At 41.6% G+C, this 27,497-nt stretch overlaps 1 protein-coding gene across 1 annotated transcript; it reads right to left on the bottom strand.

Moving 5' to 3' along the window:
- Nucleotides 1–284: 284 nt before the first annotated feature.
- On the bottom strand, nt 285–25,949 carry LOC139013193 (putative adhesion G protein-coupled receptor F2P). Its single transcript, XM_070419361.1, has 9 exons — nt 25,878–25,949; nt 21,504–21,546; nt 20,319–20,470; nt 17,967–18,200; nt 15,052–16,413; nt 11,044–11,085; nt 7,107–7,166; nt 4,065–4,141; nt 285–2,935 (listed from the first exon to the last, which is right to left on the bottom strand). The coding sequence occupies exons 1-8, from the start codon at nt 25,947–25,949 to the stop codon at nt 4,094–4,096; spliced, it is 2,013 nt and encodes a 670-aa protein (XP_070275462.1). The 3' UTR covers nt 285–2,935; nt 4,065–4,093.
- Between the last annotated feature and the right edge of the window lie 1,548 nt (nt 25,950–27,497).

The following is a 27,497-nucleotide window of genomic DNA, read 5'->3' as shown; positions in this document are numbered from 1 at the left end:
AACCTGACTTCAGACAGGTAGCCAGTTTGTATTGTCCTTCATATCACCCAATAGTCCCATACATCTCTATTCTAGCGTCTTCTACTTACATATCTTCTTGACTCCAAAATTCAATGCAAATCTCCATTTAAATATTGCCAGGGGAAGTGAAAGGCATTGTGGTTCTATCTTTTATAGTAAGGAAGATCAGGGAGGTGACACTTGTGGAAATAGGTCAGTTTCATTGAGGTTGCCAGTCAAGTACCAGGCCATGTGGGAATTGGAAAAATCAGTATCATCAAACCTTTGGTTGTGTAATCAAAGGACTTTATTGAACATATTCTATGGGCATGGTGCCTTGGTCTGCATTTGGACATACAAAAGCGAGTAACATGGTAAATCACAAAGGTCAGTAATCCTGTCCCCAAAGGTCTACAGAGGTATCTAGAAATATGCACACAAAAAATACTGAAAGTAAACAATGTAGCACAATAAATACTAAACATGAAGTGAATGGCACAGATTATAAATATTACAGGAAACCAGGACGGGGGAGTCAGCACTCTGGTTGAACGAGTCAAGAGAGGCTTCACAGAGAAGGCACAGAGTGAAGCAGAACTTGACGCAGGGTGCCCTGAGTAGAACCATTATGTATACTCGTTCCTGGTAACATTGGATGAAAGGGTCAATCAATGGCAAGCTCAGCAGACTTTATTGGCTGAATCAAATACTTAACGCTTTTACTTAGAAGTCACTGGACTAACTGCCATGGCAGTGTCTCCAGTCAAACTCATGATTATAGCTGTGTGCTTGCTTGTGTGTGCTTGTGTGTGTGCATGAATTCACAGGTACTCTCATGAAAACTGCTAACACTTTAATGGCCAACTGTTATTTGCCAAGTGCTATTCTACTCTTTACCTCCAAATGTTCATCTAATCTTTGCAACAACCCTATGAGGTAGGCTCTAGTTTCCTCAATGTATAGGTAAGAACATTAAAGTCCAAGAAATTTAAATACCTGCCAATGCATTCTCATCATGCCTCTGTCTTAGACACTGTTAGCACCAATTTTTCCTTGAGCCATCTGACCAGTCACTTCATTGGTGAGGTGTGAACAGGACATTGAATGCGTTTCCACCCAGGGTCATCCACAGCCAAGCTGGTCCGTGCAAGTTTATTGACATCTTTCAGGATGGAGCAGACTGGGTGGTGGGCTGCAGGGGAGAGTGCACAGCTCAAGGGATTCCCAAATAATTCCAGAGTTTCTCTCTTGGCATCATGGGCCTTTCTTGGTTAATGATAATCCCTAGGTAGAATGTTTTCCCTGCCAACCTATTGCAGGGTGTGAGTAAAGTGGAGTAGAGTGTGCTTTCATGTTAGATGTGACTGCTCTTCGCACAATGCAGATGAATGTCCTCTCTTTCTCTTTCTCCCTTTCCCCACCCTCTCATGCTTAGAGTTCTCATCTGTAAAATGAGACAATTGGACCCAGTCCTTTCTAAAGTTCCAGATTCAGATTCGTATAGCTATTTGGCTTCATGAGAGTTCCCTCCTCACTTCCATGTATCCACTCTGGGTAAAGGACATTTCTTTGCACTGAAATCTGTGCACTGAGAACCCGCACTGTGCCTGTCCCATGCCCTTTCCTTGAGGAGACCCCACAGAAATACTGGGAATGTCATTTCTGCCTTCATTGGAGACAGGACAATTGTAGTCCCGACATGAGCAATGCCACTTGGAAGATGACTCCTTCTCCAGGTTGGTGTATTTTTTTCTACCTTCTGATGGACTTCTTTATTACAATTTCACTTTCTCAAACTTTCCTACTTAGAGGAAATTTTTTGTAAGAGAGAGAAAGAAAGAGATCTCACTCATTCACAAAGTGAGTCTTGTGTTTCCATTTGTAATGTAACATCATTAATGCAGGCTTCTGGTAAGATAATTAGGGGCTACCCATTGACCCCTTTTCTTTATCCACTATTTTTTCTTCTGATTCATCAACCTGTGTACTCATTTTATAAAGGAGCATTTTCTTTTCTTTCATTCTTTCTTTTTTTTTAAAAAAAGGGCTTCTATCTGTAATACTGATCTCCTATTAGGCGGGACCTGCTTTGAATGATGAATTTGTTTACATACAAAGATAAGAAAATGAGCAGCTCTCTACTTGAAACATGATATTTCCCCTTTCTCATCCCAGGTTTTAAAACAAAACAAAACAAAACAAAACAAAACAAACATGCTGTTGGTGAGGGTTAATTATATTGTCAGAGTAGACAGTGTCCTTCAGCAGTGCCTTGCCTTTGAAGAAAGCCCAGGACTAGAAGCCTGCAGACTTGGGTTTTTGTCTTTGGCTCAAGCCTTGATTAGCTGTGACCCATTGTTCTAGGCTTCAGTCTCCTTAACTTAAAATGAGCATCTTTCTGGTTCAAAAGCTCTACCTATTTCACTTGGTTCACAGCCAAAAAAAAAAAAAAAAAGTTGCATTGAAGCCCAAGCCAGGTTGACCATGCAACCATTTAAATTTGGAGGAGTGGAATATGCTGGCAATAGGATTCCTTTTGTACAGAGAGCCAGCAATGACCTACTTAGAGTCAGCCCAACTGTTGGTGAGGGCCCCTCCCTCAGCAACCCACAGAATCCAGCCAGGTGACATCCCAGGACACCTTCGTCAAGATGAGCCAGAGTGCTTTTCCAGAGGCCCCGACAAGACTAAGGCCCTGCTGTGGCCCACTTTGTCTTTCTGTTCCCTGTAGATGCCCAGAATGGCATATATATGTTGACAGTTGATGAGAGAGAAGCGATTAGCAGCACAGAAGTAGACAGAGGGGCCTTCCACCCTTTCCGTAGTCATGCTCTCCTCAATCAGCACCACAGGCTGTCTTCATACTCCCCAGAGGCCAGACGACAGGAATAAACACACTTCTCCTGGGGGTTCTGTCATTCCTGGAATGTATGACCTTGTCAAGAACAGAGAATCACAGCTTTAGTGTACAAGCAGCAAGACCCTAAAGCCCCACACCAACAGTACTGTGGGTTCACTCTTTCTGGAATGATAAGCCCCCTTTGGGTAAAGTCTCCTTGGTGGATGGAGAGGCTCTTCCCTTTAGGTCCCTCTGGAATCCAGGGAACAGGCTTGTTCTACTTCCTACAAGTGCTGAGTTAAAAACCTTGTCTTTCTTTAAGCTGGACCACTTCCTTTCCTCCTGGGAAATATCCCTTTCTTTGTAAAAGGCCCTGGGCTGTTGAAGAAGGTCTCAGCCACAGTGGCTGCTGGAACCTGGATGTGTTGGGGTGGGAGTGTTGGGCTCTCTCTAGATACATCTGAGTGCCTCTCTCTCCCTGATTGTGAATGTGGGTGTCCCGGTGTGGGTGTCTCTGTCTCCCTGTTTGGTCTTCTCACTCTAGATCTACAGGGCCATGGACACAGCGATTGGAAGACCCTTTGCACATTTCTGTGTATCTAGATGGCTCTCTTCGAACAGTGAGTTGTCATGCCGCTTGGGCTTGGTAAGTATCTCTATTCCCCACCCCTCCTCCCCCCCGGGGTTCCCTTTCTTACTGTGTTTCTCTCTGTGTCTCTGTATATCTCTCAGACACTATCCTCAAATGTAACTGAGCTTCTACATTATCCTTGAGGCTTCACATAGATGGCATGTATCATAATTCCTTGATTGTTTAGCACGAGGGAAAGATTTCCCTCAGTGAGAAACATGGGGATATTATTGATGTCACAGAGGATGTCCTGGGGCTAGAGAACTAGAAAAGGGGGGTGGGGGGAGAGCAGCTGTGAGGAGCCAGCACCTCTGCTCACTCTCCTCTTAAATATTCCCATGCTGATTCCAGAGCATTCTCTGACAGGCCCAGTGGTTTCACAGGAACAACCAAAATTTCGGTAGTGGGAGAACCAGAAGTGTGAATGTACCTCTGACATTAGCTAGATGAGGATAGATTGCATAAGGAGGATCCTTTCAATCAAGACAAAAATCATTTCTAATCAGAATTAATCAAATTGTGATTTTTTTCCCCCGCAAAGAAATGTCTTATGTGTAGCATGTATATATAGGACCCCACTTGCTTTGCACTCACCTCCCAAGTTAGGAGTGTGGCCTGGTTTGTTAGCTTGGCCCTTTGGTGTGGCGACAAGAGAAATCAGAAGAAAGGTTCTGTTGAAGACAGAAGTATAATTTCAGATATTATTGCTCTGTTTTCAATGATCACAATTACCCAAAGCACATGGAGAACTGTAACCTACAGCAATTTATTTTAACATTTCACTTTCTCCCTCTCTTTGTATTCAAACTGCTGACAACACAGGAACAGGCTGGCAGGAGAGATCCCCCTCCTTGGCCTGCCTGGCTCCTTCTCTAGAAGGAGCCTCTAGTTTGGGAGGGAAAGGAGAGAAGGCAATTGAGTGGACTAGAGGGAGAGATCAACACGAACATATTTCCTAGCCCTTAAATCTTTTCTTCTTAGCTGACCTGCTGAAATCCTCTAAGTTACAGTCATCCCCTTGTGATGGGCCTGAATCTAAAATACCCTGTGTTTTAGGCGTATGTTGCCTAGGATAGGCAATGCATTAATTGACTGGTAGAATTATTGCCACATGAGCATAGACTAATTCATCACATCAAATATTAAATGAACCCAGACAAGCACATTGATTAGCCTGGGTTGGGAACCTGGGCTGAGACTCCAGGCAGGTCTCACAAGTTCAACCTGGACTGTAGAGGACTGCCACCTAGGGGTCAGAGGCCTGCAAAGCAGGGGAGGAGAAAACAGATGGCAAGCCTACTTGCTCTTAGCAAGGCTGATGAAACTGACTTCCAATAACAGAAAATTCGTGGGCAGAGAGAGGGAAGGGCTGCGAGAGGTTAGGATAAATTTACTTAGTATGTAGACCGGTGGATCTTAACCCTGGGGGCACTTAGAATCACTAGAGAACTTAAAAAAAAAAAAAAAAAGAAGAAGACTAGGCCCTACCCCTGAGGCTTTCTGGTTAAATTCTCCATGGGTGGGGTCAGGATAGTGGTATTTTTAAAAAACTCTCTAGGTATTTCTCAGGTTCAACCAACATTGAAAACCACTGGCTCAGACAATAAAAAAAAACCTGATAATAAGGTTCTGATATGATCCTGACAATCCTGATATATATTTAGGGGGGAAAAACACAAAAAACAACACAACTATTTTGCTCAGCTGGCGTGGCTCAGTGGTTGAGCATTGACCTATGAACCAGGAGGTCATGGTTCCATTCCCGGTCAGGGAACATTCCTGGGTTGCCGGCTGGATCCCCGGTGTGGGGCGTGCAGGAGGCAGCTGATCAATGATTCTCTTTCCTTCTACCTTCCTCTCTGAAAGCAATATATACATATTTATATATTATTTAATACTATTTTTCCAAACCATTGAAGAACAGAATTTCCATGAATGGATCAATACTAAAAACACATAAGGATAGGAGCCGTGCTAAATGGGAAGGGATTGGAAGAGTCATGCCTCTCTCCTGAGAGCATGGTAGCAGACCAGAGTGAGGTAGTAGGGAATGCTTATAGGAGGTGTACTGGTGTGAAAATCTTTACGACGCTAAGACACTTCAGGAAGGCTTAGACGAGTGCCTCTCAACCTTGACTACATGAAAATCACCCAAAACCCAAGCCACACTGCAGACTAAGTTAATGGGAACCTCCAGAATTGGGACCCAGGCGACATTATTTGAAGCATCCTGATTGATTCTGATGTTTGGCTAAGGTTGAGTACCTTTGCTTTACTGTTGTTGTTGTTGTTATTATTATTATTATTTTAATCCTCACCAGAGGATATGTTTAGAGAAAGGAGGGGAGGAAGACAGAGAGAGAGAGAAACAGAGAAACAGTGATTTGAGAAACATCAATCAGTTGTCTCCCATGCCCTGACTGGGTATGTGCCCTGACTGGGAATTGAACCTGCAACCTTTAGATGCATGGGATGACACTCCAACAAAATTAGCCACCTGGCCTAGGTATGCATGTATGTATGTATGTATGTATTATTATAGAATGCTGTTGCTTTAGAACCACTGCTTTATTCTCAAAAAAACATGGTGAGGTGGGTGGGAGGTTGGAGGGGTAGGTGTCATTATTTTATTTTTTGTTGTTGTTGTTTATTTTTTAGAAGAGAGGAATGTAGAGGGGTCAGCAATCTCCAAGGTATAAAGACCAAGGGCTGGAAATAAGGTCAAAGCTTTGGTGAGAGTAAGGTAAAAAAAAGGACAGAAAAATAAAGGGAAGAAAAAAAAAGAGGGCTAAGGAAAGCAAAGGTGAGGGAATGGAAAGGCAAGGATTATAGGGAGTGGGCAATGCTGTTACCCAGGATCCCAGGGTGCCCAACCCCTCAAATGGCCCGTCACCCCTCTGCCTGAAACTCTCCTTCAACACCAGCCCATGCTGGCCCACGTGGATCCCACCAGATGTTGGCGTGGGAAACTCCAGATGGCCTCTTCTCTTGTTTCTGGGATGTTCCCTGTGCCAACCCTGAAGCCCCTCTTTTGCTGCCATTTAAATTTTTTTCAGTTTTTCCTAGGTTGCACCTTACATACCAATACTACATGGTTATTAAATTATAGGAAGTGATGATAAATGAAAGGGCATATATACTATCCAATGACTGAACAGGCCCCTAACCTTCCTTTTCAAGCCCAGTAACTATGGCTGGTGACCCCTCTTAATAACCAAGCTATTAGATAGTTCTTTGTGGAGGATCAGAATTTGTTTCCCTGAATTTTCGCACTTTGGATGTGGTTCAACCAGTTAGAGTCATAGAGAACAAGTGGGCTGTCATGGGAACCTGAGACTTTAATCTTCTCTCATTTGTCTGTTTCAGCCCTTGTTCTCCTGCTGTGTGGTGTAGAGCTCACCCCTCCTGGCCCTGATGCTTTGTCATGCTCCTCTGAATGCATTTAAGTCGAGTTTTATTTCTTTGGATGTAGCCCTAGGACTCCAGAAAGAATTTGAATAGCTTCACTGGGCACTTGTGAAAAGTCCATACCACAGAGCATTAAAGGATAGTTTTAGCAACACCCCATATGCCAGAAACTCCAGCATTGTTATCTTGTCAAACCTTTAGGTGAGAAAATGAACATGAAGGCTTTACCTCTGATATTCTGGAGATCCATTTTGCAGAGGTTACTCGATTCTTTAAGGCTTCTCTTATCTGGATAGTTGATTAAAAAATTAAGAATTAAAAGATGATAAGAAGTCAATGTTTTGGGGCCTGGCTAATATTGTAGCCGGGGAGTGTGTTACCAGGTCCTGCTGGAGGAATATGGAGGGATTAGTAACTTGGTGAAGTGGTCTGGGAGAAGGTGGGGAAGTAGGAGACATAAGCAAAGTGGAGCTAATATAGGGGGTTAATAATCAGGGCCTTGAACATGAACCCAATGGCTAAGAAATACCGTTGGCCACCAGTTTGAGGATTCTTAGCTTTGGGAGTATTTTGGGGGGAGTACTTGAAGAGTTGAACATTTCCCACATTTTTTCAACTATTTAAACTTCCTTTTTTAGAAGCCCAAACCATGGTTTAAAGGGGGAGAAAGGAAGAAATTCTATACAACACAGCAAAGACCTGTGGAACCAAGAAAATAAGAATAATAAATAATTATATTTTGCTTTATAACTTTATAGTGCTTTTCACACCTGCCATCTCATTTTATCCAAGAAATAATCCTGTAAGATAGGTACAACTGGGGAAATGAATACTCTGAGATCATGTAGCATGCAGTCAGTCAACTGTTAAGACACAGAGCCAGTGGGAGTTGAGTCCCCTGACTTCAGATCATCTTGTCCTTTTCCCTAACTCTCTCCTACTGCACAAGGCAATCTATTGTTATTTCTACTCCCTCTCTCCTTTTGCTATATAAAGTGTTACTCGCCTTCCAAGGCCTGGTAGAAGTTTTGTCTTCACAGTTTATATATACCAAAGCCCTCTAGCTCAGACTGACTTCATCCTGCCCTGAAAATGTAGCATTTTTGTCACATACAGGCTCCAAAGATGTAAGAGCATTGCCCGGGCTGGGAGTCCATGTATTCAAAGTCCATTGCAGATGTAAAGACATACCGGAGCCTCTAGTATTTCTTTTCTCTTGTCTGTTTTCAATTCTTTGTTTCATAATGTGTATAATACATACCTTGTAAATTAATAATAAGCACGTTTGGGGATATGTACTCACTGGTTTTTACAGATTCTAAAAGTGTAAAGACTACAGTATGTACAGTATGTACAGTAGTGTCCTCTTACTGTGGTTTTGCTTTCCGTAGTTTCAGTCACCCACAGTCAACATATGTCCAAAAATATTGAATGAAAAATTCCAGAAATAAAAAAAAAATATTCCTTTTAAATTGTGAGTTGTTCTGAGTAGTGTAATGAAGTCTCCTGCCACTCTGCTCCATCCGCCTGGGGTGTGAATCATCCTTTTGTCCAGTGTCTCTGTGCTGTATACACTATCTGCCCGTTAGTTACTTAATCATGTCGGTCATCAGATTGACTGTCACAGTATCACAGTGCTTGTGTTCAAGTAAGCAGTATTTTACTTAATCATAGCCCCAAGAGGCAAGAGCAGCGATGCTGGTGATTCAGATATGTCAAAGGGAGCCATAAAGTGTTTCCTTTAAGTGAAAAGGTAAGTATACTATAATAAGGTAGTTAAAATAAAATAAAAAGATTAAAAGAGTTCATAAGGGAAGGGACCTAATCCAGTAGGACAGTGTCCTTATAAGAAGAAGACACTCCAGGGATGTGTGCCAGAGGAAAGACCATGTGCAGACACAGCAAGAAGGCAGCTTCCTGTCTCCCTTTCATAGTTATACGAAAAAATAAAATAATTTGTGTTCAATAAGTAGAATATACTGAGATTAAAAGTATGCACTTTGGGGCCAAACAGACCCATATTTTAAAAAAGAAAGAGAGAGAGAGAGAGAGAGAGAGAGAGAGAGAGAGAGAGAAGGAAAGAAAGTACATAACTTTTATTATAGTATCCTATATAATAAAAGCCTGATATACTAAGTGCCCGACCTTTCAACCGTTCAACCAGTCACAATGATGCGCACTGACCACCAGGGGGCAGATGCTCTGATTGGTAGGTTGGCTTGATGCTGGGGTCTGGCCGATCTGGACTGGGTAAGATGGGCTGGACATGCCCTGGAGCCCTCCTGCAATCCCTCCCCAGCCCAGATCGTGCACCGGTGGGGTCCCTCGGCCTAGTCTGTGCCCTCTCACAATCCAGGGCTCCTTGGGGGATGCCAGAGAGCCAGTTTCAGCCCGATCCCTGCAGGCAAAGCTGAGGGACCCCACTGGTGCATGAATCCATGCACCAGGCCTCTAGTACTGTTATAATTGTTCTATTTTATTATTAGTTATTATTGTTAATCTCTTACTGTGCCTAATTTATAAATTAAACTTTATCGTAAATCAAAATAAATGTGTACATGTAGGAGAAAAACAGACTATAAATAGGAATACTAGTAGATATTATCCATGGTTTCACAAATCCACTGGGGATCTTGAAAAGTATTCCCCATTAATATGGGGGGACTACTGTATAACTTTTTGTCAATTAATTATAACACCTTTCAATATTTACCTTTTACATTATAATTTTAAAGATATGAGGTTTTGCTCTTGATGGACGCTTCCATGTCTTAGAGGTTTTTGCAACCTCATAACACTAATACAGTCCCACTAATAATAATGTTACTGATGCTCTGGCTACAAATACTAGTTGTGGCTTTAGACTAATTAAAAAACATAATAATATGATATACAGCTACATAACTTCAGTGCTTTCTATGTGTTTTCCCTTGCAAAATTGCTTTTGTTCTTTATCATAATTTAGCAGAAAAGGCAGGGAAAGCATCATTACTTCTGCATTCCCTTTCAGGATTCTGAGGTGCAGGAGAGTTAAAAAAAAAACTTCTCAATGACAAGCAACTAATACAAACAAATATCAAGATTAATAGACAAATAGTCAAACTTTCACCTCTGAATATCAGGTTATGGTACCCTCATGAGAAAATGAAAGGACCATTGTGAAATGCCTTTTTATTTTTTTACAAACCTTGCATATTAACTTTAGTAGAATAGCATTGATAATATAATTAATCAATTAATTAATTAAACAGTAAATAATAAACCCTGCAGTAAAGGTGTTTGCATCTACACCTGAAAGGTTTATTTGCTTTTCTCATTTCAAAAAATAGTATAGTACAATGGAAAAAGGGTGCTTTTAGAAGCCTAAGCAAATATTTGGTGTTTTGCTCATTTGTTTAGGTTTTATTTGTTTTCAACACCCACTACATATACATTCTCTGTACTAGGAGAATTCCCTTCCTTGAATCCATTGCTCTCCAAGGTAGAAGACATGAACTCACTTTCTCAGCCTCCCTTGCAGCTAAGATGCAGCCATGTGACCTGGCCTCAGCCAATCAGACCTGAAAACTCAAAAAGCAGGTGCCAGTGGCCCTCAGTATGCAGAATGGAGGTGATCCCTGAAACAGCAGTAGCATTAACTCTAGTTCAGCATCCAAATCTGACATTGGCTTGGTGAGCTGTGCTTCTGTGTCCATCACAGTATGGAAAGGGTTGCATGTGGAGCAGTTCTGTGCAATGAATTGGGGACTATTCCTGGTGTACAGCCCCCATGTCTCCAAGCCAAAGAGATATCTTCCCAAAGATGATATTGTGAGATTTAATACATTCCTTTCTGCTTCAATGAGTTAGAGTGAGTTTCTGAAGCAAGCTACTTAATCACTCTGAGTCTGTTTCCTCATCCATAACACTGAAAATAGGAATACTCAAGATTGTTTTAAAAATTAGAGCTAATGTACATAATATACTTAGCCCCATAAGAGCTTGAAAGATGGCTGATATTACTTGCATCATAAAGAGCAGTGATGTCCTATTCAAGTGTCTGTACAAATAATTGAGATGAAAGACCCTGAGTAGGTGGGCTTTACAAATGAGCATTTCAGGGCCAAGTATTGTTAATGCAGAAAACCAAACCAAAACAAAACAAAACAAGAAGAATTAATGGTACCTTTGGATCCAGGATTGTTCCAAACACCAAGATGAAGAAGCCCTGAAAAAGAGAGAAGAGTGAAGAAGAGCAATTTACAAAGTAATGTTGATAATAACAAGAAATACCAGCATTCATTATCAATTCCTATTCTAAAACTGACAAAACTAATTAAAAAACAAAATAAAACAAAAATGCAGACCATACGATTTAATGTGTGACTCATTTTAAGGTCACAATACCTAGATTCTTCCGCTCAACAAATATTAATAGTGTCTTCCACATGCCAGCCATGTTCTAGATCAGTGGTTCCCAAACTTATTTGGCCTACCGCCCCCTTTCCAGAAAAAATATTACTCAGCGCCCCCTGGAAATTAATTTTTTTTTAAAATTTTAATAGCAATTAAACAGAAAGATATATGCCCCCAAATGCACCTGTGGCCATCACCGCCCCCCTGGATCGCTGCAGCGCCCACCAGGGGGCGGTAGCGCCCACTTTAGGAATCACTGTTCTAGATACTTGGGGTACCTCAGAAAACCTAACAGACCAAGGTCCCTAATTCATATAAGCATATTATAAGAATTTATTTTTAATTTGGGCAAAATAAAGTGTTTTGCATTTATCAGGAGTTGTGCATCTCATCAAAATACAATGGTTCAAGCAATAGCCAGGAGATGTTAGGCAATGGATGGCAGCCTTCCAATCCCTGAGTAATTAGTAATGAAAGAAATTTCCACAGAAATAAATAAATAAAAAGCATCCATGCTCAGCTTTATTTAACATCCTCAACCTCCCTCCCCCATCCACAACCAAAAAACCGTTATAAAATTTGCAAAGAAAAATTAGGTACATGGATCATCAGAAAAACCAAGACCCCAAACAGATTGAGTTTCTAAGCACATAATGGGTGCTCATAAATAAGTGATCCAAATATAATATAGAGGGAATTAATTAGCTCTCATATCTCTCATCGTCCATAAAAAATATAATCATGGAGGCTTGTCCTCCATCATTATAGTCCATTTGAGGTTTCAATCTTTTTCATATATAGCGGTACAAAACCACCTGGGAAGAAGGAAAAGTATTCATCCTATTTTGCAGATAAGGAAAGGGAGCTCAGAGACTCAATTTTGAAAATGCGATAGACAGCAATATTGATTAGACAAAATTTCTCTTAAAAGTGTGAATGCTCAGCTCTTTGCTCATCTGAGAAGAGAAATAAGATAATGACCTTTGATTTAGGCTTCCTTATTAAGTTGCTCTGATTGCATAATCAAATGTGAACCCTTACCCAGGCAGAGGCCTGTCGAGGCACATGGGTGAAATACAAAATAATAAAGACGTTATAACCAGGTGGTCATCAGCAGGGACGATACCAAACCCACTGCTGCCATGATTTGCAAAAGCTTAGCTGAGAGGTGGGGACTTACTTCACAGGGACCGGTGCCTGGATGGCCATGCAGCTAATCCATTCTTCCAAACATACTGACTATACGTCTCCATTCAGCCAGTCCAGCAAGTGCTCCAAGCTTGGGGCGCTTCTCTTAGATTGCTCTTTTGTCTGACACTCTTAGCTGTCCATCTATAAACCAGGAAGTAGGTTCTCACAAGACACCGAATCTGTTTATGCCTTGATCTTGGACCCCCCAGCTTCCAGAACTTTGAGAAATAAATTTCTGTTGTTCATAAGCCACCCAGTGTTATATGGGTCTGCAAATCTTACCCAGCCCACAATTACTCTCAGTAAATACAAGAGAAGATACCAACTAGAAATGGTACCTTGACCAAATAGCATTCAATGCAGCAACTGTACAGGGTGGGGCAAAAGTGGGTTTACAGTTGTTCATATAGAACACAATACAATAGTTAATAAGTGATAATATAAGGACAAATTCTTTGTTTCAAGTACTCAGCTGTAAACCGACGTTTGCCCCCACCATGTATAATCATCCTTCCCTAGTAAAGGGGGTGGTTCAGCTTAAAAACTAATGGGTGTGCTCCCACAAGCTAGGGCCAGGAAGCTTTCAAAGAGCCTTTCTCCTACACCTCTGGATCTCCTGGGATATTTATGATCTTTCTTCTCCGCTTGCTCCATCAGCTTCAGTTGCCCCTCATCTCGGTTCATCCTAACACTCTGCTTGTCCCACTTCTTCCTCTCAGTAGTTTCTGTCTCCCACCTCTCTGAATCTGTGGCTCTCCTTCTCTCCTCCCAAGGTTACCTTGATCCACATGGCTCCCACCATGGTTGTTTTAAATCTAGCAACATGACATCGCTGACTATGCAGTCAGGAAGAGATGGGCCTATCCATTCTCTCAGTATTTCCACCAGACAGATACAGCAGATTCAAATAACCTCACAAGCATAGTAGAATGTAGAAAAAACAATTAGGAAGGGATGCATTTTGAGGACGTTTGACCTTCAATTTGAATCTAATTTATTTAATTGTAATTCTACAGAATTTAATGATGTCTGTGTTTACACCACCTTGAGAATTTGTTGAAAATACAGTAGTTAGCTCTCCTGAGCCAGTACAAGACAGCTCCAGAACACCACTGCCTCATGCCTGCCCTGGAGTCTGGCCTTGACCCAAACCCTGCTCTCAGCTTCTCACTGGCCCATCGGTATTGGTACTTACTTACATGGGCCCCCTCCCTCTTCCTTGCCAGGTATCAAGGCAGAAACTGAGTTTAAATTACAAACTGAGTTGATCCTTTTATGACAGAGAAAAAAGCTTATGATACCAAAATACAAGTGCTCACAGCCTAGTACAAAATGAAAATCACAGTCAAGATGGCCCAAGGGAGACAAGGAAAGGAAAATGTGAGGACTAAGACATGAACTCGTTAAGTCCATGACAAATAGCCACTGGATATGCTGAACAGAAATTTAGGAATGCTAGGTTTTTATCCCAGTTCTATCAGTGAGGAGCTGCATAAACATGGGTAAGGGATTGATAATTATTAAGAGCGATACAAAAAGTGTAAGAAGGTATAATTAATATATTCTATAGAAACGCACAAAAGCAACAATGTTAGCATTGTTCTCTAAGACATTAAAATGTCTATTGTAAATAAAATCATGTATATTTAAATTTTGAAAGAGAAATATGAAAAAATATTTGACATAAAACCTCTGTTATTTTTAAACAAAGAAACATTCAGGAAAATAAATATTTTAGAAGTCTATAAAAATAAAAGCTTTCTTTCTAATTAGTTGTTATTTATATATTTAGCATTCAATATAATAAACTTTGACTCATTAGTGCACTGTGACAGAAAAAAATGAAACAGAAATTTCATTCAAGAAGGGAATTATTGACTGTTGAATAATATCCAGCCATTAAAGAGACATAACCTGGAAAAATGCTAGGATGTATTTTTAAGTGGTAGAGTAAGTTTCAAAATACTATGCATTGTTTTTTAACTCATATTATGTGAAAATATGCTTATATGTGAGTATAGAAAGTTTGGCAAGGATGTACATGAAACTGTGAACATTTTTTAATTCACAGAGGTGAGCTAAGAGAGGAAAGGACAAGGGAAATTATCTTTAATACCATTAAGATGGTTTCCAGTGGTCACTAAACATTCTAAATGGAATAAAATATGAATGTGCATATGTAAATACTCCCAGTTACATACCTAGATTTTGGGGGAAGTGGTATTGTTTCATTTCTAAACTAGTTAAAACTCAGTCTACTGTTAGGTTACTTGGTCTTGTCCCATTCACTATTTTATTTCATTTTCCAAAAACTACTATAAAGTGAGCAGATTGTACTCATTTAATAAGTGGGAAAATATGGCTTGGGAAGTTAAGCAAATATCCCAGGAGAGTGTTACACATTAGCAAATGAGAGAGTCAAGATTTGAATTCAGGCCTTTCTGAAACCAAATTTTATTTTCTGACTCAATAGGCTATTCCAAATCCACTGTCTTTTACAAATAAATATGATGGCACACCCTCCAGATCACAAAACTTCTTTCCAAATTCTCTCACTTTGGACTTGGTCAGAAGTGTCTGGACTTACCTGGAAAGCATTAAGCAAGGAGAAGAGAATGTGGAAGAACAGGGAGCTATCGTCGACGACTGTGGCTATTCCGAATCCCCAGGTCAGGCCCAGCAGTGGTGTGAGGATGGCGATGTTCTTACTGATTCTCACGATGGCTCTCACCTCCTGGAACATGGAACTGCCAATGGTAGCTCGCCGGGTTTTGACAATCACCAGTGTCACCGTGATCAGGTTTACTACCACAATGGCCAGCGCTGGGACCACAAAGGCCAGGAGGGCCTTCGTCATGTCCCAGTTGAGCCAGCAGGCCTCAGGCCGCAGGTAGCCTTTGCCAGGCTCAGTGGCAGCAACTGTAACAACAGCAATGACCAAAGGGCAACCGTATCCCACGGAAAAGAGAGATGCCACCAGGACTGACTTGGGCAGTGTATGGAAAACAATCAGGATTCCATAGAGGATAAGAAGTGCCTTAGCAAGCATCCAGAAAAACACAGAAAGGTAAAAGAAATGAACAAAAAACGTCGCCGCCACACATCCATTGTGGTGTGTCCTTGGACCACTAAGAAAGGAAGCCACGATGAACCACACATCAGCCATCAGCAAGGTAGCCGCGACGTTGGCAATACACAGGTGGCGTAAATAGGAGATCTCTGTCTTCGTCACTCGGCTCCAGACCAAGGCCTCGATGGACAAGCAAAGGATCAAGCTGCAAATGGAAACGCCCAGGCCTATGTACGTGATGTAAGTCAGGATGGGACTCTGCAAGGTGTGTGGTGACATAAGAATGGAGAAGGAGGTAAACAACTTGCTTGGCCTACATTTGCAAACAGCTTGCTGGGAGGTTTCCTGAATCATTTGGCAGGCGTGCTGGTCCCATCTGCTCTCTAACGAGTGCCAGCCAACACACTGTGTCCTGCTGTCCTCTGAATTCCTGATCTTCTCAAAAACCAGTGAGATCCTTTTAAGTTCCTTGGGCAGAATGACAGACAGGACTAGTCCGTTCACGGTGACCTTTTCCAGAAGACTGGCCTCTAAGATGGCTCCAAGGGTTGGAAATGCAATGCTGACGACCTGAGAAGGAGAGCGCACGTTCTGGGCTTCATCTCTGCTGATCAACACCCTCCCAGTGACACTATTGCGGGTGTCGTTAACTCTCATGGAGAAAGTTAAATTCTTTCCATTGTTATCTCCAGATATGAAGGTGCATATAGTATGAATAAACACATCCGATATGTCAATGGGATATTTATTTATGAGTAGCTTTCTTGCAAAGCTATTGACTGAGTGCAGCAGCACACAGCTGCTGTTTTTCTCAGGGATGAAGGTCCAGTTGGAGATGCTTTTGCTATCAAGAATGTGGTTGGCCATGAGGCTGTAACTCTGTCAATGAAGAACGGGCATTAGTATTGAGCTACTGTCTGAATCTGCCAGGACATTCAAGCTTCACTTTAAAAAAAAAAACTTTACTGTTGAAAGTATTACATATGTCCCCCTCCTTTCCCCATTGACCCCTTTTAGCCCAAATCCACCCCCACCCTAGGCCTTCACCACACTATTGTCTGTGTCCATGGGTTACGCATATATGCATACAAGCTCTTTGGTTGATCTCTTCCCATCTGCCCACCCTCCCTCCCCTGCCTTTCCTCTGAGATTCTATAGTCTGTTCTACGCTTCTATGTCTCTGGACCTATTTTGTTCATCAGTTTATTAGATTCCACATACGAGTGAGATCATGTGGTATTTATCTTTCTCTGGCTGGTTTATTTCACTTAGCATAATGCTCTCCAGGTTCCTCCATGCTGTCTCAAAGGATAAGAGATCCTTCTTTTTACTGCTTCATAGTATTCTATGGTGTAAATGTACCACAGCTTTTTTATCCACTCATCTACTGATGGACACAGATAACATTAATGGTAAAATGTCTTAAGTATCTTCCTTGAGGCACTGGGCTGTTTCCGGATCTTAGCTATTGTAAATTGCATTGTTATGAACATAAGGGTGCATATATTCACTGGGTCAAATGCAGTCCCGTATTTAGTTTTCACTTTTATAAAGCGTGGTCCTTCAACCAGTAACATAGGCATGCCCTGGGAACCTCTTAAAGATACAGAATCTCAAGCCCTACTCCAAAACCTGTGAATCAGAATGTGCACCTTAATGAGATCCCCAGGTGACTCCCATGCCGCTCAGGTTTGTGTTGGAGGATAGAGCTACCAGGGAGCTGTCCTCCCCCTGCTCATGTGATGCCTTCCTATGAGGCAGGCAAATGGGCAGCCTTCACCGTGTTCATTTCCATCATCTGTTTCACTTCACACCTGGGTGACACTAGCAATTTGCCTGCCTTGCCCAGACCATCCACTATGTAATTAATATCTATTAAACCCCAACTGTGTGCAGGGCATTGTATAGGAACATGACACATTGGAAGCTGACCCCAGAGGCTGGACCTCCTTTTTCTTATCTTCTACTTTGAAGGTCAGACACAAAGGAAGCATGTCCAATTCCATTTCACATTTCTGCAGCAGACCTATTTGGATGTTTTTTGGACACCCAGTTGTGTGGTCTTGGTTTTTTTTTTTCCATTTTAGCAACCTGTTCTGATTCACAAATAAATGTCTTCCTCTCTGCAGAACCTAGAACGGTTCTTGGAGATTCACAGTAGCCAAAATATACATGGAAAAAGCTTGCTTCAATGTCCAATCCAGGACCTCATAAGTGCTCTCCTTAAATGCTTGTTGACTGAATGTATTCACTTTTTTCATTCATTTTTTTCTTCAATGAGGATTTATTTTAAACATTTACCAGGTAATGGAAATACTGAAGTGAAAGACATGGTCTCCTCAGACCCTCATAAGCTCCAACTAAACCTGCATTCCTTCCCCATTCCCCCCTTCTCCCCCCAAAAACCCCCACAAATGTTCAAGGCCACTCACCTTCATCTTTGCTTCATCCACATCTGTCGACAGCATTGTCGATATGTTGTGTAGTAGCTGCACGATGACAGCGATGTTTCCTGGTATCTGGGGAGAACGCTGAATGTTCTTAACAACACAGGACAAATCCTGCGGACACTTCCGCATCAACTTATCTGCAATGGTCTCGGACTTTCCAGAATATTCATTTATGTGTATACTACTTCCAAATGATGGACCTGTATTTAAATCCTCCTAAGAAAAGGCAAAAGGAGAGTTTGTTACTTTTGTTTTCAATGTAAAAGTACCTTTACTACAATGTAGGACAGCCTTATTACACAATTGTATATTGCACAATGCTTTTCTATTTTACACTGTCAAGGTCACTCTGCTGTGGAACCACCTGCCCTACACCAAGGTGTATGAACAGCTGCCTACTCCTGAACCCCCTATATCCAAACAGCAATTGTTATCCTCAGCACACCCCTCCACACCCCTTCTGTGTACATATACTGTGCACATGGGTACATTTCTCGTGCCATTAAACTTACTTTTCATTCTTCCCAAGGGCAAAGCATAAGACATAAACACATTTTTTAAAAAAAATACAACTTTCCAACTAGATTTGAATGAATCAACTGGAACACCAAGAGAGAAGAATGACTAAAAATAGTGATAGACAGCATTTCCCCACAGATCGGGCTCTGGGTCCCACACTTTAAAGCAGGGGTAGCAAACTATAGCCACAGGTTTGCTGTCTGTTTTTTGTCAATGAAGTTTTGTTGGGACTCAGCTTGCTCAGTCACTGGGCTGCTTTCTTGCTACCGTAGCAGAGTTGAGTAGTTGCAACAGAGACCATAATACCCACAATGCCAAAAATATTTACTATCTGGCTCTTTACAGAACAAAATTGCCAAATTGCCAAACCTTGCTTTAGCAGAACCCTTTCTCCAGCCTTCCCCTTCAGGAGGACAAGAAATCCATGGCTTAGAGCAGTGATGGCGAACCTTTTGAGCTCGGCGTGTCAGCATTTTGAAAAACCCTAACTTAACTCTGGTGCCGTGTCACATATAGAAATTTTTTGATATTTGCAACCATAGTAAAACAAAGACTTATATTTTTGATGTTTATTTTATATATTTAAGTGCCATTTAACAAAGAAAAATCAGTCAAAAAAATGAGTTCATGTGTTACCTCTGACACGCGTGTCTTAGGTTCGCCATCACTGGCCTAGAGGATGGGCCTACACAGAACCCATGTCCCTGCTTCCAGACACCTGATTATTCTACATGACAACAGCAAGCCCATTTGCAGGGCCTTCCTTAAGTCTGTGCTGCCACGGATGGACCAGGCCACCTGTAGGCCTGAGATGTGTCAAAGGGACACCTGTGTTCAGGCTTATATATGTATGGCCTTGGCCTTCCACCACCCACGAGGTGCAGGATGGAATCTAGAATGGGAGGCTAACAGAATCTGTTTTATTTAGTGGTTTGTAGACTTGATTGAAAGCATTTAAATATTAAGACATATGGAATGTGGGTCTCCATGTGTACTTTGCTCAGATCCTTCAAATCAGGGATGGGCAGCATTTTGAAGTCTGGTAGGGGAACTTCAAGTATAGCATCCACTGCCTCCCCCAGCCATGCCCCAAAACAGGGGTTGGGAATGTTGCCAGGACACAAGAGAGGTCAAAGCATTGACTCCCCTGAACGAATCAGGAGCTGACCTTCAGAAAGGTAAAGTTCCTGATAGAAGAGGAGAAAAGGAAACAAAGGAAGAAGAAATGCCATTTGACCTGATTTTATTTACTAGAATTTGACTTTTTAAAATATGTAACAACTTAAGTATATGTGGAAATATGTTCCTTTGTTTGACAACAAAGTCCTTTCCTCCAGGTTCAGCTCTCTTCTTGTGCTTTACTGAGCACTGGAGTCACATGGAGATCTTGGTAAAATGCAGGTTCAGATTCAACAGGTCTGGATGGGGCCCAATTACCCGGTGTCTGAAAGTTCTCAGAGATGCCCTGTGCTGCCGGTCAGTGAAGGACACATTGAGTAGCTGGGCTTTGGGGTATGAAAGAGCGGAGTAAAAGTGGAGAAGTAAACTGTGATGATTCTAGAAAGCTCTTCTAACTCTGGCCTTAGCGACCTGGTGCCTTTGTGTCATGGAAGGTGTGGGAGACATGAGAACAGACTTTTAGGTGCCCAAAGTTAGGAATGCCATTCCAGTATATATAGAGAGAGAACAGGTAGATGTTTACGTATTCAGCTACAAGCACCTCTACTTACCACCCTGTCCCTCTCTCTTACTGAGTGCAACATGCATTGCTAATTTGAGGCTCCACTTTGCATGTGAGAGAAAATATATTATTACCTCAAAGATGTTGATGGCGGTAAGAGTCTGGCAGGTATCAGTGATCTTGTGCCATTTATTTCGCCTACATAAAAACCCCATATTTCCCGGAGTATCTGGAGGGCAAGGTTGACTGCAGTGAGAATTGTCCACACAGACCCCATCACATGCGCCTGGGAAGATAAAAGGCATCAGCATCAGATGGAGAGATATGGACTCAGAGACAAGGTGTCGCCACATGAATGCACATAAATCCTGTGGACTTGGTAAAGTGGAGGAAGATTGAAGTATTATCAGTGACCATCATATACAGGGTATCCCCCAAAAATGTATACACACTGTAATAGCTGTTACCTCAATTTTGAAAATGAAATGTATTTTAGTAAACACACTGCCTTTATAATTATTCACAGTATGTGTCTACTTTCTTTGGGACACACTATATTTCAGTGACAAACTACTATTATTTCCAACAAAATCTTATCCTGAACTCAAATGCAGAAAATAGCCTGGCTGGTGTGGCTCGGTTGGTTGAGCATCATCCCATGTACCAGGAGGTTGCTGGTTCCATTCTCTATCAGAGCACATACCCAGGTTGCAGGCTCGGTCCGCTGTAGGGGGTGTGCAGAAGGCAGCTGATCAATATTTCTCTCTCATCAATGTTTCTCTCTCTCTCTCTCCCTCTCCTTTCCTCTCTCTGAAATCAATAAAAACATGTTTCAAAACAAATAGTTAAAAGCGTGACTGGCCCAGTGAGAGGGAAGAGCCCCTGGGTCAGTCGCAGGTCCCTCACACCTCCCAGGAACACCCTGAGCACCTCCTCAGGCTCCTCCAGGAGGAGACAGTTTGGAAGCCTCTGTAACTGATGTTCTCTAAGAAACCTCCCAACTCTGGAACTTTATAATCAGTTACATCATCAATGGGTTCTCCCAGATCTCTGCTAGCCACCGCCTCAGTCTGAGTTGGCTCAACCCAAAGGATTTATAGTAAATAACTCTAAGACCAGGATGGATCAGAGGGTACTGGCAAGAGAGGGAAGTAGAGGTCAAAGGTACATTTTCATGTGAGAAATATAAAAAGGAAGTCCCAGTGCAAACCATCAGGGAGTCCCATCTGGTAGGCCATAAGACAGGGCCAAGGATGGCCCTCTATTATAACAGATGGACAGTAAAACTTTCATTTCATTAGTAATTGCTACCAACATACCGTGTGGCTTGGCAGACACTTTCTCCTTGCTTTTGCTGGCAGCCTAGGGAGGGAAAATCAAAATTCACATCAAAATCAATTGGTGAGAAGCCAACCCAATGATTCACTTTAGTCACAGGCCAATGACCACATCTTCATCAGCTGTGACACCACGACGCCACCAAAAGCTGAGACCATGACATGTGGCCCATGACCCCATCTGCCCTTTAGCCTGGATCGCTATCTCTCCCACGGCTCTTCAGTAGGATCCTTTGTTCCGCTCCAGTAAGGATGAGCTACATTCTACCCAGGAGCATCATGAGCAGAGGTGGATTTACTGGGAAGTTAATGAAGGTTAAGCTTCAGAATTCATTGCCTGTATGGGCCCCTTTGAAGCACTGAGAGAGGATCTAGCAATGGGCTCACATGCTCCTATGTTTTATTACATTGTCAAAAGCAACACTGTTTAACTAGCATCTGCTCAGACCATTACTTTTTGCCACTCCAAATTCCCCATTTATATTTCCTCATTTTGGACAGCACTAGAGAGGTCATACCTATTGATGGAATCTGGACAAGTAGAAGTGAGTTGGGGATACATTTAGCCTGGACTTAATAGTACTTCTATAGTTTGCAGTCATTTCTGCATTACAATGAGAACATCAACACATAAGTGGCTTTAATTCTAGGTAGAAGTACTTACAATTAGTCACAGAATAAGCAAGTTCTAAGAGCCCTGAAACCCTGTAGGTCATATACAAAAGACACTTGCTAGAGGTTTCCCCAAAGTTCAAAATAGTTCTACATATTTACATGGCATTACTAATAATGAATCCAGAAACTAAAAGCTATTTTTCTAAACTAGAATAACAAAGTTAATCAGCAATGCTAGACTGAATAATCTATCCTCTCTATAGAAAAAAAATATAAAATTATTGATATGCATGTATGCAGCCAAAAATTTGGAACAAAAATATGGGTGGTACCTTAATAAAAAATATTGTTATTTTATTGAATTTATTCCTGAATAATGCTGAGTAATTATTCTAAATTTGAAGTTGTTATGATTCTTTTTCTCATTCTAATTAAATATTCACTTTTCCCTAAATTTTGTATTTGTCATTTTATGTTCTAGGGAGTGGTTCCCACAAAACCTGGCTTCCTCCTACTATGAGCATTCCCACCTCTCCTGATTAGAAGCCCTTCCGTTCTCATCCATTTGTAGATATTGTACCCTTCACTGAGCAGCAGTGTTATTTTGTGGTCAATGGGTGACTCTGGGAACAGAACATTGGGCTCACATCCCAACACTGCCACTTGAGGTCCTGAGCCTCACTTTCCTCATCCATAAAGCAGGGTAGGAATTATAGTATGACAATTTCATACTCTTGCCTCAGATGATTTTTATGAAGAATAAATGAGATCATGTAAGAAAGGCACTTAGAACTGGGCCTTCAATGTTGTAAGTAGTAATTAAGATATAGCTATCATTATTATTCTCAGAAAATGGACTTAGGGAATGGCTATTACATATGAAGCTCAAGTTTGCCTCCTCTAAGAAGTCTTTCTCGATCTAGTTCTAGATAGTACATCGCTTCCTCTCTTGGTCCTATAACATTTATTATCCATACTAGCATACCACTCATTTAATACTTGGCACCTACTCACCTGACCTGTTGTAATACTATCTAATCATTTTTATATATGCTTATTATCTTCTAAATTAAATTATAAGTTCCTTAAGAACATAGCATGGGTTGTGAATTGTGCTTCACATCCCCCTAAGTGGCTAGATCAGTACATATAAATATACATACATATTAGTATGTCTGAATATACTGGCATATATGTACATGTATGTCTGTGTGTTTGGAGAATAAGTCTAAATATTCCCATTTCTTGACCAGAAGTTTTCCCTCTAGGGCCTGGAAAGACCCCTGGTACAATTACTCCAACCTGCATTCCTAGATCTCAACCACTGGGAAGGAACTGGAAATAAAATGACTAACACTTGGAGTGCATATCCCTTTCTTCTTCACAACATTATTTCTCTCTATGATAGCAAAAAACAAAGCTGAATCTTAGGTTTTCTCTACGAGATGAGAATTTATGGAGACTCTGAATTGAGCATTTCAGGTCTGTCCAAAGTGAGGAAGGTATCTCTGATTCATGGAATACAGATCCTTCAAAATACTGATGTAAGATGAATTCTCATTTCACAATCAAGAGAAAGCTTTAGTATATACATGGAGAAGCTAAAGGCCTTCCACTAAACAAGAACACTAAAATAATATTTTTGGAGTTTCGAAAGATCTTATCTATCAACCAGTCCAACCCCCTTGTTGTAGAGATAAGGAAAGTGAGTCTTTGATAGATGAGGTTACTTGCACAAGGCTATCTAGGGCAGTCCTCCTAGAACAGGGACTAGAACTCGGTTCTCCTACTCCTACAATACTGTTCTTCCCATCAAGTCAACCCATGTCCAATGGAGAAGGCAGAGGAGGGCGTATGGAAGTACAAGCATCTCAAGATGCCATAAGCCCATCTTGAGATGGTCATGATCTCCAATACGCCATAATAAAGCACATAAAAGTGGACAACTCTGGATAATACTTGACCCATTGAACAGACTACAGTGAAGTCACATTATAGTAATCAGATGTGTGGGCACAAGGCTGTACTGTGCTATTTGCAAGGAATTCTAGAAACTCTGCCTTCTTAAGAGAAGGACCTGATTCACTTCCTTCTAGTTAATTTGCCAAAGCACAGCCATGCACAGCTCCTGGTCATTTCGTTTCTTGGGTGGCAACTGACTAGGAGCTATGTTAGCTTCAGATACCAATCATTGTCAACCTGATATTGGAAAAAAACAAACCACACTTCAAAACCTGCCACCTGCTCAACCTGTGGAGCTGCCTGAGTTAGTAGTCAGGTCAGGAGAGGAGTAGCATCCAGCAACTTGTTTAGTAAGAATAAAAGGACAGGATAAGTCCTGATAAGGTGATCCCCAATAATAAAGAAAACAAAGCAAACCTCTGAAACTCTGACTATTCTTTAAGTCTGTCTTGTAGGAAAACGTGGAAGAGAAAATGAAGGGAGGAAATAGTACCTCACTGTGGGGGTTGGGATGCCTCCTGGGAAAGGTCTTTCTGAAGGAGTCTCTAATCACTCCCAGAAACTAGGCACCAGCTCAGGGTTGGGGGAAGAGGAGTCATGGAGAAAATTCCCATCCAAGGACAAATTACTTAGAGAGTAAAGTGAATATCATTTGGAAACTCTTAGAAAGAATTTTTAGTTATTCTTTCCTAAGGAGGCTCTTCTCAAGAAAGTACATATGAAGGTCAACCCATTCTTGGGCCCCCTCCCCATGTGTGGAGTTTGTAACAACATATAATAAATTTCCACATTTTTGCTTTTTTTAAAAAAGAGAAAGTACATATTAAAATGGAAAGATAAAGAAACTAAGAATCTGAAGACAAGGGTCCTGGGCTTGGCTCTTTAGCTTAGTAGGTATGTACCCTCAAGCAAGTCACATTCCACACCATGGGCCTCAGTTTCCCCATTGATAAAATAAGGGAGTGGAGCTTCACCGGTTGATCTCAAAGCTCTCTTTCAGATCTTGTGGCCCAATAATAATATTCTCTTCTCAAGAAGCTCAAAATATTTTTATGTCTCTCTCTCTTCTCTCTCTCTCTCTCTCTCTCTCTCTCTCTCTCAATGATCCTCCATACCTTATTTTAAACAAATAACTAATAGGAAATTAAAATGACTTGTAGTATGAGGAAAAATATTCCAGAGAGAGCCATCAGGCTCACTGCCCCACAAAATGTAAAGATAGTGCATTGCTACAAACTCCATCCCAGTTAGATTTTGATTAGCCATTGACTACCTTAGTTGTTCTTTACTCCTTCCAGCCATCCATGGTGCTCATTATCAGGTTTCTCAAAGAAGATGCCATTTGGGGTGGGACAATGCTTCATTGTGCCAGACCATTCCTAGGTTCTGCCCACACTAAATGCCATTAAATATCTCTCTCAGTCAGTGTGACCCTCACCGCACCTACATTCTCAAGTGTCCCTGAGGAAGTGGCCCTTGTTACAAGCAACTGAAAACTTCATCATCAAAGGCTATAGAAAGAAGAGATTATCACCCTTAAATCATTTGAGACTCATTGTATCTCAGGAACTTATAGGAAAAGTTGATGGAAAAATAATAATTTGCAGCTCTTGACTAAAATGGGTGTTGCACACATATAGTTGCAACTGCGATTTCATCTGGCTGAACCATTCTACCACCATCTTCTCCCTACACTTCAGCTCAGATAACCTAGAGCCGGGTTTTAGATTCCTGTTTGCTTCTCCCCACCATTCCATCCCCCCACCTCCATTCTCTTACCTGGCATAACGTCCTGCAGGACTCTGTTGGCAAAAGAAACACTAAGCAGTACAGCAAAAACGTGTGAGTCATTGTCTTCAACGCAGCTGCCTTTCCCGCTTCTATAAACATAAATGCAAAGGCAAAAGGTTTCCAATCTGAAGCTTTCAAAATCCCTTGCCACTGCAGATCCAGTCAGCCTATCAGATGGGGATCTGTCCTTAGTGCTGTTTACTCAGAAGCCCCTGCCCCAGAGGTGGCCTCCCCGTGGTTTCCCATCCATTGACTTCACCAGGAGGCTGTGTGTTCGAGTGCCAGCTGGCACTGGGAGGTACAAGCAGTTGCTGAGATAACTTTCAGCCTCTGCTGCCGGCTTGCATGTGATGCCTCATGTGGGAATTTCTCCAAAGGAAGCTACCTGCCCAGGTGTAATGAACAACAGCCCAGGTTCGGGGAACGGGAGAGATGGCTCACTCTCTGGGTTAGGCAGGGCTGAGAAACATGTGGGTGGCTACGGTGGAACGTGATTTGGAATTCCTGTGTGTGGACTCAGCCTAGCAATATATTTTGAAGGAGAGTAAGCACCAGCCTTGGCCTATTATCCTCATTCCTACCTAACCCTGGAGCTGTGTTTCATAGGTGGGTCACAACTTCTTTCTGCTAAAACTAATGTCTAAATGATTCCTTGGCACCTAGAAGAGTAGTGTACACATGGTGGGCACACAATATATTCAATAAAGGAAGAGGAAAGGAGAGCAAGGGGGAAGGTGGTTGGGAAGAGCTGACAATTTGCATCAGGTCTACTCTCTATAGAGGACTCACATAAGCTGAAAATTTTAATTCTAAACTTTAATTATTTTAATATTTTTCATCCTGAGTGAGCTCCTCTTTGAAAGACATTTGCTGCTTCTTTGCTTTTATTATTATTATTTTTAACCTTCACCAGAGGAGTGAGGATTTTTTTTTTTCATTGATTTGTAGAGAGAGTGGAAGGGAGAGGGTGGGGAGAGAAACAGAGGAGAGAGAAACATCAATGCAAGAGAGACACATTGATTGTTTGTCTCACACACACCCAGGCTGGGGGCGGGGGCAGGGGGGCGGGGCAAACCTGCAACCCAGGTATCAAACCCAAGACCCTCCAGTGTGCAGGCCGAGGCTTCAATCACTGAGCAACGCTGGCCAGGGCTCTGTTTCTTTGCTTTTAAATGTAAGGATTCAGAAGACTTGGATGTCAATAAAGGTCAGGGGCTTAGCAATGGTTCATATTTGCTATTTGACCATTTTTAGCCAAAAGAGAATAGTCTTTAACCCAACCGTGCATAATGCTATAGCAAACAATGCCATTATTTTTAAAGATTTAGGCAAAATGTATTTTTAAAGCATGTTTCTTACATTGAAATACTTGCCTACCTGAAAGTCCACAGAAATCTAATGATTATTTGAAATATTTTGTATTATCTATTTCAGATCATTGTCAGTTTGGGTTTCTGAAGGCCTATAGCTCTTTAAGCAAAAGGATTACTTTGTTGATCATCACTTTTAAAGAATTTAGTAGCAACCAAAATGGCCATACAATTTTAGTAAATTGCAGCCATGTTTGCGTCCTTTATTCCAACCTGTCATTCAATGAATGGACTTTCC

The sequence above is a fragment of the Myotis yumanensis genome, unplaced genomic scaffold, assembly GCF_028538775.1.
Source record: "Myotis yumanensis isolate MYYU_CA2020_CCGP unplaced genomic scaffold, mMyoYum1.0.hap1 SCAF_6, whole genome shotgun sequence".
In the NCBI taxonomy this organism is placed as follows: domain Eukaryota; kingdom Metazoa; phylum Chordata; class Mammalia; order Chiroptera; family Vespertilionidae; genus Myotis; species Myotis yumanensis.
The sequence above is the reverse complement of the archived record's forward strand: the minus strand, read 5'-3'. Positions and strand labels throughout refer to the sequence as shown.

Coding starts and splice junctions, on each gene's coding strand:
- LOC139013193 (XM_070419361.1), bottom strand. CDS start 25,949: ATGACTCACACGTTTTTGCTGTACTGCTTAGTGTTTCTTTTGCCAACA. Junction 11,086..15,051: donor CCTTGCTTAATGCTTTCCAG/GTAAGTCCAGAC, acceptor TCTCTTTTTCAG/GGCTTCTTCATCTTGGTGTT. Junction 7,167..11,043: donor GAACAATCCTGGATCCAAAG/GTACCATTAATT, acceptor TCAACTATCCAG/ATAAGAGAAGCCTTAAAGAA.